The 11,702-nt window shown below is 33.7% G+C and overlaps 1 protein-coding gene and 1 long non-coding RNA gene across 2 annotated transcripts; one reads left to right on the plus strand and one right to left on the minus strand.

Annotated features, from left to right (window-relative positions):
• The first annotated feature begins 341 nt into the window (after window positions 1–341).
• Window positions 342–2,496, plus strand: LOC110707470. Its single transcript, XM_021885482.1, has 4 exons — window positions 342–584; window positions 713–859; window positions 1,195–1,467; window positions 1,702–2,496. Exons 1-4 carry the CDS (start codon window positions 342–344, stop codon window positions 2,494–2,496), a joined length of 1,458 nt encoding a protein of 485 aa, XP_021741174.1.
• A 2,176-nt stretch (window positions 2,497–4,672) lies between these two features.
• Window positions 4,673–7,247, minus strand: LOC110707484. Its single transcript, XR_002508504.1, has 3 exons — window positions 6,671–7,247; window positions 5,554–5,807; window positions 4,673–5,101 (listed from the first exon to the last, which is right to left on the minus strand). It is a non-coding gene; the product is annotated as an uncharacterized LOC110707484 (long non-coding RNA).
• Window positions 7,248–11,702: the final 4,455 nt, after the last annotated feature.

Genomic DNA, 11,702 nt, shown 5'->3' on the forward strand with positions numbered 1-11,702 from the left:
AGAAAAATAAAGGAGAACTTGTCCCTACTAGAGCTTCCAATGGATGGAGAGTTTGTGTTGAATATAGGAAGCTTAATCAAACTACTAGAAAAGACCATTTTCCCCTTCCATTTATTGATCAAATGTTAAAAAAACTTGTTGGACAATCTTTTTTCTGTTCTCATGATGGTTATTCTGGTTACACACAAGTACCCATCGCCCCTGAAGATCAAGATAAAACCACTTTTACTTGTCCTTTTGGTACATTTGCTTTTATAAGAATGCCTTTTGGTTTATGTAATGCCCCTAGAACATTTCAAAGATGCATGATGAGTATATTTTCTGATTTGATTTAACAAGATATGGAAGTGTTTATGGATGATTTTACTGTGTTTGGTGATTCATTTGATAGATGTCTTCATGCTTTATCTCAAGTTTTGAAAAGATGTGTTGAAACTAACCTTGTTTTGAATTTTTTAAAATGTCATTTTATGGTTGAACAAGGTGTAGTTCTTGGTCATATTGTTAGTTCCAAGGGTTTAGAGGTTGATAAAGTGAAAATTGATGTCATTAGTTCTTTCCAATATCCTACATGTGTTCGTGAAGTTAGATCATCATTTTTAGGACATGCTTGATTTTATAGATGCTTTACTAAAAATTTCTCTAAGATTGCTTCACCTTTATGTGCCTTGGTTGCTAAAGATGCTATTTTGACTTTAATGATGAATGCAAGAAAGCTTTTGACGATTTAAAAGACAAATTGACAAGTGCTCCTATGATTAGACCCTCTGATTGGTCTTTGCCTTTTGAAATTATGTGGAATGCTAATAATAAGGTTATAGGAGCTATTTTAGGGCAAAAGAAGGATAAAGAGTCTTATGTGATCCTTTATGCTTTTAAATCACTGGATTATGCCTAATGCAATTACACTATAACTGAAAAAGAGATATATGTTGTTGTTTTTGCTTTAGAAAAGTTTAGGCCCTACTTACATGGCACTCGTGTGATTGTTTATTCTGATCATGCAGCTCTTAAATTACTTGTTAAACAAAAGTCACTCAATACCTAAGTTGCTTAGGTGGATGCTTCTATTGCAGGAATTTAATGTATAAATTAAAGATAGAAAGGGTGTTGAAAACCCAGTTGCTGACCATCTAAGTAGAATTGTACCCAGAGGATGGGCCTATAATAACTGAAATTTTTCCTGATGAGCAGCTTGCATCTTTATATAGTGTTGACACTCCTTGGTATGCCGATATTGTTAATTACCTAGTGACTGGAACATTTCCCCCTACACTCACTAAACCTCAAAAGAATAAGATTAAATCTGATTCTAAATATTATCTTTTGGATGATCCATATCTGTGGAAATTTTGTTTTGATCACATGATAAGGTGTGTAGATGAATCTGAATTTTCTTCAATTTTGAATTTTTGTCATTCTCTTAAAGTTGGTGGCCATTTTGGACCTCAACGAACCGCGTTTAAGGTACTGCAATGTGGTTTATATTAGCCTTCATTATTTAAAGATGCTTACATGCTTTCTAAATTTTGCGAGCAAGGTCATAAAACAAGTAATATTTCTAAAAGGAACGAAATGCCTCAACATGGAATCATAGTTTGTGAAATCTTTGATGTGTGGCGCATTGATTTTATGGGCCCCTTTCCTTCTTCTTTTGGTTATCTTTACATTGTGCTTGCTGTAGATTATGTTTCTAAATAGGTGGAAGCCATAGCTACCCAAACGGATAATGCTAAAATTGTTGTAAAATTTGTCAAAAGTCATATTTTTAATAGTTTTGGTTTACCAAAAGCCATAATCAGTGATAGGGGAACCCATTTTTGTAACAAAACTTTTGGCACCCTTCTTGTAAAGTATCATGTGACACATAGAGTAGCAACTGCCTACCACCCCCAAACTAATGGGCTAGCTGAAGTTTCAAATAGGAAAATCAAATCTATCCTAGAGAAAGTGGTGAATCCTAATAGGAAGGATTGGAGCCTTAGGCTAGAAGATGCTTTATGGGCTTATAGGACAGCTTATAAAACACCTATAGGAATGTCACCATATCTCCTTGTGATTGGTAAAGGATGTCATTTACCTGTAGAACTTAAACACAGGTCTTATTTGGCTGTGAAGCAGTGTAATATGGATTATGAGTTAGCTAGACAACAACAGAAACTTGGTTTACAAGAGCTAGAGGAAATCAGATTAGAGGCTTATGAAAATAATCAGATTTATAAAGATAAGACTAAGGATTTTCATGATAAGAGAATTGTTAAATCTGATTTCACTGTAGGACATAAAGTTCTTTTATATAATGCTTGTCTCAAGTTGTTCCCTGGAAAACTTCGATCTAGATGGCTAGGACCTTTTGTTATTACTAATATTTTTCCACATGGTGCAGTTGAAATTAAAAGCTTGGAAACTAATAAGGAGTTTAAAGTGAATAGTCACAGGTTGAAACCATTTTACGACTATGACTTTGCGGGGATGATTGAAGAAATTGACTTTTGATCAGACTGAGGAAGGAAATATGTCGAGCCAACGACTTTAAACAGAGGCGCTGCTTGGGAGGCAACCCAAGATTATTTTTCTACACTTTCTTTCTTTCTTTCTTTCTTTCGTTATTTATTATAGTTCATGATAGTTTTGTGTGTTCTTTTCGTTCTGTTATCAGAACCAGCCTTACCCCAAGTTGATCTGGCAGATTAAACAAGCTAAATACAAAGGGCTAGACAGGACATTTCACTTCCTGATAAGACAAATGATCTGCTTGATGCTTCACCTTGATTCAAAGTTTAAATTCTGCGAGTCTTCCAAAACATAGTACAAAACTTGGAGTTGATCCATCAACGTTAAGATAGCTCACATGACCAGCTAAGTTTCACTTTCCTTTCTTAACTTTGTTTTCATTGAGGACAATGAAAAGATTAAGTGCGGGAGGGGGGATTTAATAAATGAAATTGGTTTGGTTTTTGTGGAGAGAAAACTATTTGAATGGATATTTGGATGTAAAAACAATTATTAAAATAGCTCATTTTTGAGTGAATTGTTCCTAATTTAGAGGAGGTGCTGCCAAATTTTAGATTAGAAAGTTTGTTTTTTTTAAGATTGCTAGTTTCGTGAATAAATAATGGAACTTTGGGCTAATCACCAAATAAAAAAAAATGTCTTTTATTTATCGCATTCTGTGGATTACAGAAAAAAAAAAAAAAAAAAAAAAAAAAAAAAAAAAAAAAAAATTAAACCCCTCTTCGGTATGATTAGTAAAAGTTTTTGTTCCTCACTAATAACTTTATCATGTCTCAAAGCCTACCATTAACATCATCCACTATTGAGCCAATTTGAGCTTAAGTTTATTTTCTTATCATATAAAACTCACAAATGTGCCTCTGTCCAGAGACCAATTGAAACACCTTTAATATTGGGGTTAGTAGAGCATATTGTTAAATTGTGATGTAAAATGGAATGGTGGTTGTAATTATTTGGTGGTTTTCTAATGAAAATTTTCATATTTGAAGGCTATGCGTACCAATGTCTGGGTTTATAAAGTTATAATAATAAAATTTAAATAAAAAAAGTTCAAAACCTAGTTATGTACGTGTGATGTTTTTATCTCATGCTTAAGTAGTTCGAGTAAGTAGATCTGTAGGGTATCTTAAAACCTAGTGTCTTGGGCCAATTGAACCGGGAGTCACTGGTCGAACACTCGTTACAAGAACTATTTGACAGAGACAAGCATTAAGAGTCCTGAGATTGGAAAAAAAATATATATGTCTAAGTTCAATGTTGGAGATATGTGATATAAATGTACTACTAATGCGCTCTACTAATTTCCACCTTTACCACTACAAGCCTAAACATATCTCCCACCATTATTTTACCTTGTTCCTTTACATTCCATAAAAGTTATGATGATCAGAGACATCGAATCAAATACATAAAAATAAAGGTGAGAAACGGAAATGATACGATGTCGGACATTGAGGGTGTTTAAATCTTTATAAATGTCAAATATATGGTCCATGCTTGCTGGGGAGTCCTTAAATGCTTATTTTAGTTGTATTTGCTGATTGGTTCAAAGATTCCAAATAAAGAGACTTTGTGGGTATGTAAACTGCAAACCCTCACAAGACCATACTCGTCCTCTAGGACGACAGTGAATTAGGTTTATTTCTTTTATAGGTTAGTTTTATTTAGTTTGTTCGAGGGCGATCAAACACTAAGTATGGGGGAATTTGATAAGTGCATAATATACCATATTTTTAGTCCCAAATATTAGTTTTATTATTTCCTTGTATTCATTATTTTAGGAATTTATTTACTTATATAATTTTAGGAGTATATTCATATTAGATGTATTCTTTTACTAAATTTCTTATAATAGGGCGGCCGACGCGCCGTGCGAAGTGGCTAGCCATTACGATTAAGTTATCTTAGCTTGTGTTTAAATATCATAGATGTATGCAGAAATTTAAATTGGTGCATTAGTGATTCTGAATTACTTACACAACCTAAAGTTGTTGCACAATAAATGAAGTTTCATAAGTGATACATCCAACAATACTTGATTATCGAAAAACATAAATTAAAAATCCAACAAATTTAAGTTCTAACCAAGTAGTCTTAACAACAGTTGTGTTTTTGTAATCAAAGTTTTTCTAAATGAAGCCTTTTGAAGATTGAAGTTAGGCCATAATTATTATGTGTAATGCAAAAACAATAATATTCATAGGTTTGAAATTTTTGAACATAACCATGAAACTATTGCATCTATCAAAAAGATTTGGGCTGGTTAAGTAGTACCAGAAAAGAGTTCAAAGATGATTTGTGTTTTTTAAAAAGCAAAAATTACAACCAATGACCCATCAATGTAGTTTAATCTTACTAATACAAATTACATTGGTATCAAAAGCTAACCAAAAGGTGTTGTGTATGCCAGTGCTCTTTGTAAGAAGCCACTTCATGTTGCTGCTATAGTTGCGTTCAGGCAAAGAAAATGGCTTTCCTTTGCCATTTTAGAACCCAAATTCTGATCAGGGACGTTTGAGAAAGTACAATAGTACATGGGCTTAGTCGCCAAGCCGGTAGTTATTGCTTCAAATTCTAGCCAATCACCCTGTCCAATAATGCTAAAAACATTTTTTTAAGGGAAAAGACATAGGAGTTTATCTAACAAGCTACTATTACACAATGTCAATTTGGTAAGTTATCAAGCTTAGAGTTGATAAGCGAGTACAAATAAGTAAGAGTGTTCATGACTTTTTTTTTATTAAGCTTAATAATCACCCGCGTTTGACTGAAGTAATCTTATTCTTTTTCATTTGCTGCCACCAATTAATGGCAATATTCAAAACTAACAAAGCAGCAAAGCATGACAGGACATCATAGGTGAATAGAGGTTCTTATTTAACATCAGTGGGGGCAGATGGTTAATATAAATAGGAAAGTTTCAGACTAATAAAAAAGAAAAGTCTCTTGGGAAAAAAATTGGAGTTAAGAGTGGTAAGAATTGCAGTTAGAGTAGATTGAATATTGAAATAGCAATTAGGTATGGGCAAAATATACTACCTTTCCACGTCTTAGTTTGAATTTGAGGGTTATTACTCGTATGATTTATCTTATCAATTGTTAGGCTGATTAGTTAAAAACAAGAGGAATACAATGAATAGCTCAATGTATGGAGAAATTGCATGCCCAATCAACTAACTTGTCATCCATGTAAGCTATCCCCTTAAGATCCTCATGCAAATATGCTTATCCTTTTGCTGCTCCAAAGGCAATCCTCAGTCTTGTAGGCCTTTCCATGGTAGGCTGCCCTTTACCTATGAATAAACCATTTAAAATTTCAATTAAATAAATGTCAATCACTAATTATAAGCATAGGATCCTAAATGAGTGTTATACTATGCTGGCAGTGAGTGCATTAAAAGAGAGACAATGCAAACACATATAAAAGCAGAAAACTAAAGACAATAAGCTTACAATGAAGATGGAACTCCATTGTATAGTTTGGAATGAACTCGTAATCTAGCAACCTATGTAAACCACTATTTCAATATTTAACCAAAGAAACGCGATTTGTGATGGATTTGGCTGACAATTCCAGCTTATACCTGAAATTTCCACCCTCTCTGTCCACCACCAGCTGTAAGAGGCTAATGAGCAAATTCCTTACCATTAGAAAGGACACAATTGTGGACATTAATAAGTCTGACATTTTTAGCTTCCAGCAAGTGTTTAATAAAGATCATCCTTGTATTATCCACCTTCCTTTGGTAAATGTCCTCTCTAATAAAAAATACTCTACTTAATCATCAAACTATTCACCTCTCGTCCTCTCTAATCAAATAAAATAATCAACAAAGCTTACCAAGAAGATATTTACCAGACAGAAACAAACAGAGGAGAAAGAAAGGAGAAGTCAAAAGATAAACTTAATAATTGATCAAAGTTTTCAGTAATTAGGGTTCTAAAAAGCTTCGAAAAAATAATTAACTCATCAATAATCAACAACACAAAATACCTAATCTGTAATTTCAGAAAATTTACAAAAACTCAAAGTTCAAATAATCAACAATTGTAATCAAAATAATAATAGAGAATTTTAGAACTTGACATCACAAAAATAACATGAAATTGCATAAAATTAAAATTGATAAATTAAGAAAGAAAAAACGAGAAATACCTGAATGTCGAGCTCCCAAGAAGCGACCATGAGGTACCACGAACAACCAAGACTTGGTCGTCTTTGTACATGGGCATTGTTCAGAAGTTGTGCTTACTTTATAGAGTGGAGTTTTCAAAATCAAACGAAGGACGTTCAATGGCACCGAGATGTGAGCCTTGCGACATTTCCGGCTAGCGGGGGATTGGAGACTCTTGGTTGTTCTTCATCTTCTTTGTCTCCTACTCTTTGGGGTTTCTTCTACTCATGGTGAACAAAGATGAGGAGGAGGGAGAAAGGAAGAAATCTCAAAACTCATTTATGAATAGGGATAAGAAGGTAAATAAATATTTTAAGGGTAAAAAGGTTCGTGCACTGTTCATAAGAACAATCTCCTACTTTTTATAAGGTAGGGATTAGAGTACTTGATATGTTTATCATTATTTTGATTAGGAAATGGAGGCAAAATACTTCCTACTAGCTCAAAATCACGTGAAGAGCACCCAAGGAATTGCAAATTAAAAAGAAATAAAAGAAAAGAAAAAAGATAAGAAGAAGTGTCTAACTATTAGGCGTGGAAACCAAAGAACCAAAGTCAGTGCTCATCTTCAATAAGAGCTACGAATTCATCCGAAATTCAAGGCAAGAGATTGATAAGATGAATCTCTATCTTATTCTACAATTCTATCCAATCAAACCCAGAAAACCTAGGTTGTTTTCGGTTATAAAATCTCCAATGATCCCTCCTAGAAAATACACAAGTATTACCACAAAAATATAAAAAGTTCGTGAGGCTGAGTAGAGCACGAATTGGTCCAAGGTTGATTGATTGGGTGGTATTAGAAGGTGAAGGGACGAATTTTACAGTGGATTCGAGCAGCAGTTGTTTGATTCTTGGCTCAGTTCATAAGTTCTCCTTAATTTACTCCTCATCTTAATTTTGTGATTAATTTGGTTGCTTCTACTTTGTGAATTGGATGTAACTTGATCTTTAATTTCCTAATTTATATTTCGTCGTTTAAACGCTGAGTATAACCGTATTTCAACATTCAAGTTTGATATTTAATTGATTCACATGATTTTCTTGTTTTTATATGAACATTTAATTTAATTATACTTGTAATAGCATCACAGTTGCTAGTATGAAATAATTAGACTATGCTAAATTATTATTTGATGCGGCGTTAATTGATAATTTAGAGTGAATGACTCGATATTTCTAGTTTGAGCGGCTCAATCGTAGTTTTGTTGAGTTTGTGGATTGGTCTAATAAATCAAGTTTATTGGGGTAGAAAGTTATTAGTAAGATTCTAATTTCTAGTGAGCTATACATGTCAAATCGACTGCGGCGGTAATTTGACTACCTAAATATTAAATTGAATATTGAAGGAGACTATATGAAAGAAGTTGGGTATTAAGTTATATCGTTTTAATCAATGATCGAATTGTTATCACATTGGTGGTTTGCATCGTCTATTCTAATAGTAGACTAGTATATAATTTAATCTTGTTTGGCTTAGTTACTCGTTTGATAAAAACCCCCCATTCTCATGTATATAGTGTAAATAATATTCTTTATGTATATATAGTTTATGTTTCGAGTTATTTTGAGTTTATAGAATCAATTTATCTCCTCGTGGGTTCGACCCTTACTTACCCTTTTTACTAGTTGTTAATATTATTGAGATTTAAGTTAAGGTAAATTATTAATTAATTTTATATGGGAAACAACACGTATCAAAGGTTTAGTTGACAAAGGTTATTTTCAGAGTATAATGTGTAATGTAGTTTTGAACTACATTGTTTAATTGAGTTGCTAACATTAATTATTTCATAATCCTTAGTATTCTGATAAGTGGTGATTACTCAACTTTTTTGCTGACGTGTGTGCGTTTGTTAGTTTGTGCTACTTGTGTTTGCGGCCATGTCTTTTTCTTATGGTGGCCCTGCAATGGGTCCTTAATAGTGAGAAGACAAGATTTTCTAAGCAGGTTAATCAAGTGATCTTTGCTAAAGGAGCTCAAGTGTTTCGATTAGTATGCTATAACGAGTTTGTGAAGTTGTACATATAAATAGCTCACCTAGTTTATTGGGTTGTAATTATTGGGATTTTGTAAGTCTTAGCACATGACAGGTTGTCAAGTGTGGCGATAACACCTCTGATTTAGGTGTATGCTTCCGCAATTTTATTTAGAGGTTGTTTATTTTTCCTTTAATTTTATTTATAATTAATTAGTAAATTGGGGGTGTTACATTTTTGTACGAAGTCTATGGTCACTATGGTAGTCGCACCACTTGGACTTGTCTTTGCTTTCGTTTGACTTGTCGCTCAAATTGGGCAACCGAGCGAAATCACCTAAGTAATGCAAGGCATTCACCACGCCCCCAATGTCAACGCGGAATCTATACTCAGCAATCTCGAGGTATGCTTCGGCATCTTGCTTCTAGGACCTGTCAACAGAGCTCTGTGCATTGTTAGTTGTATCAATGTTTGTAATACCCCGTATTTTTATAAGCATTTTATTTAAAATAAGTATTTTGTGGAGTATTTAAATAATTTGAAATGAATTATTTATGATATTTTAACTATTTATTTTAAACAAGTTGGATATATTTTATAAAAGGAAAGTATTAGTTAAATTAATTATTTTATTAAGTTGGAATTTAATTTAGGAAAGTTTTACTTTAGTAAAGTTTTATTAGGAAAGGGTTTAGGAAAGATTAAAAAAGGGAAGTTTAGGTAAGATGGGTTTCTAGAGAAAGGGGTATTCAACATTTGAGCAAATTAAATTTTGCCTAGAGTGGGGAAAACCCAAGGTAAACTTTCTCTCCCTTCTCCTTTATTTTCTTTTCTTTTTCTTTCTTTTTCCCCTTCCCCTTTTATTTGGCCGGCCGGCTCCACCACCACACACCACCGGCCGCCGCCACAATCACCGGCGTAAGCGCCAGTAGCGGCACCAGTGGGGCGCGGCAGCAGCCCAGCCGGCCGTGGTGGCTGCTGCCTTATGGACTGCCGAACAAAAAAAATTATAAATATAATCTTTGATTTTAATTTTGTTTAAACCTTAGATCTAATTATAAATTAAAGGTTTTGTGTTAATAAAAGGTGTAATTAAATTTTCAGATTTTAATTCTAATTAAAAAGCCCCAATTTTGAAACCCTAGATTCATAAATAATTAATTATTGAAGGATTATGATTTAGGGTGGTTTAAACCTTTGATTTAAATATTTTAAAGCCTAATTACGACAAGTTTTTATTAATATATATTGCTGGAATTTTTTGAAGTATATTAAAAATCAAGTTTCTTTAAGTAATTTTATTTACCCATTAATTGGGATTAAAGTATGAGGTTTTAAATAAAATTTCAGCTTATTTTACTTATTTATGAGTGGCTTAATAAGAATATATATTGCTGGAAATTTGTGTAGAGTTGATTTTAATGTTCTATTATTATTTTAATTTGCAGGTGTAAGGATGGTGATCCCATCGTAAGGGGGTCCTTCCTTAAATGCCCATGGAAATTTAAAAGGCTAGGACATTACACTTGTTAAGGTGTATTAGGATTTGAATTCATGACTGTATGGGGGGGGGAGCTTGAATTAGTATTGATTCTATCATCACGCTTTTTTTGTAAGAAACAAGTAGGAGTCGCCAATAAGTTTTGAGAAAACTTATAAACCTCGTTCATGCCTTTCTCCCATGTGGAGTTAATGGGATATTTAGCACAAATCATAAGTTTACCCATGCCCAATTGGTCTACATAAACCAGAAATGAGTTCTGGAGCGAGGGTACTAAAATAACGTTCCCATTAAAGGGGAATCGCTATTCTAGCCCTAATGCAACCTCTACTAGCTCTTCCTTTTTTACAATTTCATCACCAAACAATATATGCAACGCAATACCTAAAACTAATTAAGTTGATTTTATTTACAAGCATTAATCACGTAGAAATTACATTGCAAAGTCGTTATTCTTTATTTGATTCTAATTCGTGAAAGGAGCAAAAATAAACAAGATTTGCCTTGGCTTAGGTGATCAATCAATCAATTAATTATTCAATTCTAATCTTATTTAACACAAGCTACTATGTGGAATCGATTAATTAACTGTCCTTTTAAAGTGGTCAAACAACACTATTTTATTGATTAAAGTTCTTTAAACAAGAAAAGTAAATGTGATTTATCTAAGTGCTTGGGAATTAACCACTTCTCTTTGCTAGATCTCCATTTAGAACACTTATGAACTCCTTCTTGTTCGGGAACCTCCACTGTAGTAACAAAGATTAAGAGGGGTGAGTGTTTAGGACAACAGGGTTTGGAAGCACAAGTTCACAAGAGTTTCTGCCAGGATTTTCGGTTAATTTCTGTGTGTTTAAGCCTCGTATTAAGCCCCTATTTATAGGGAATGGGTGCAATTAGGGTTTTAAACATTCTGTCGTAGCAGGTGTCGCGTGCATCTGGATGAGTTGTGCGCGGCATCCCAACGCAAGTGATTTTATTGCGCTGTTATGGGCAGTGCAACTAAATGTCTTGCGTGCGGTTTTATGGTAAGATTCGATTCTATTTTTATAAAATTTTGAATCTTCCGTGAGCGCATCTCTAGAAGTTGCACTGGGTGTTGCATGCAACTAAATTAGTTGCGCTCGCCAAACCAGCACGACTCATTGAGATGCACGCGGATTTTTCTGTGGCAGCTTTAATTTTAACCTAGGCGCCTCTAAATCCGTCGTTATTGGGTATTAATCACGGGCCTAAGCCTAATTATGATCGGGTTTATTTAATTGGACCTTGTTTTGTATTTTTTTGGGTTAGGCTAGTCTTTTTATGTTTTTGCGGTTCATCAAGTCATCCATAAGCATTCTTCACTTTGATCCAACACGAAGATGGTTTTATTTATCTTCATTGCACTTCCTGTCGGGACAAGAGGCCAAAAAGTAGATGTCTACAGTTATCCCCCACATTGATCGAGTCCAGGATAGACGAGGATCAAAGTAGCCAAGCAAATAAATCCGAGACTTATTCTGCGAAGTTCTCAAAGAATGGAGAATCTT

Source organism: Chenopodium quinoa, unplaced genomic scaffold, assembly GCF_001683475.1.
Source record: "Chenopodium quinoa cultivar QQ74 unplaced genomic scaffold, ASM168347v1, whole genome shotgun sequence".
NCBI lineage: Eukaryota > Viridiplantae > Streptophyta > Magnoliopsida > Caryophyllales > Amaranthaceae > Chenopodium > Chenopodium quinoa.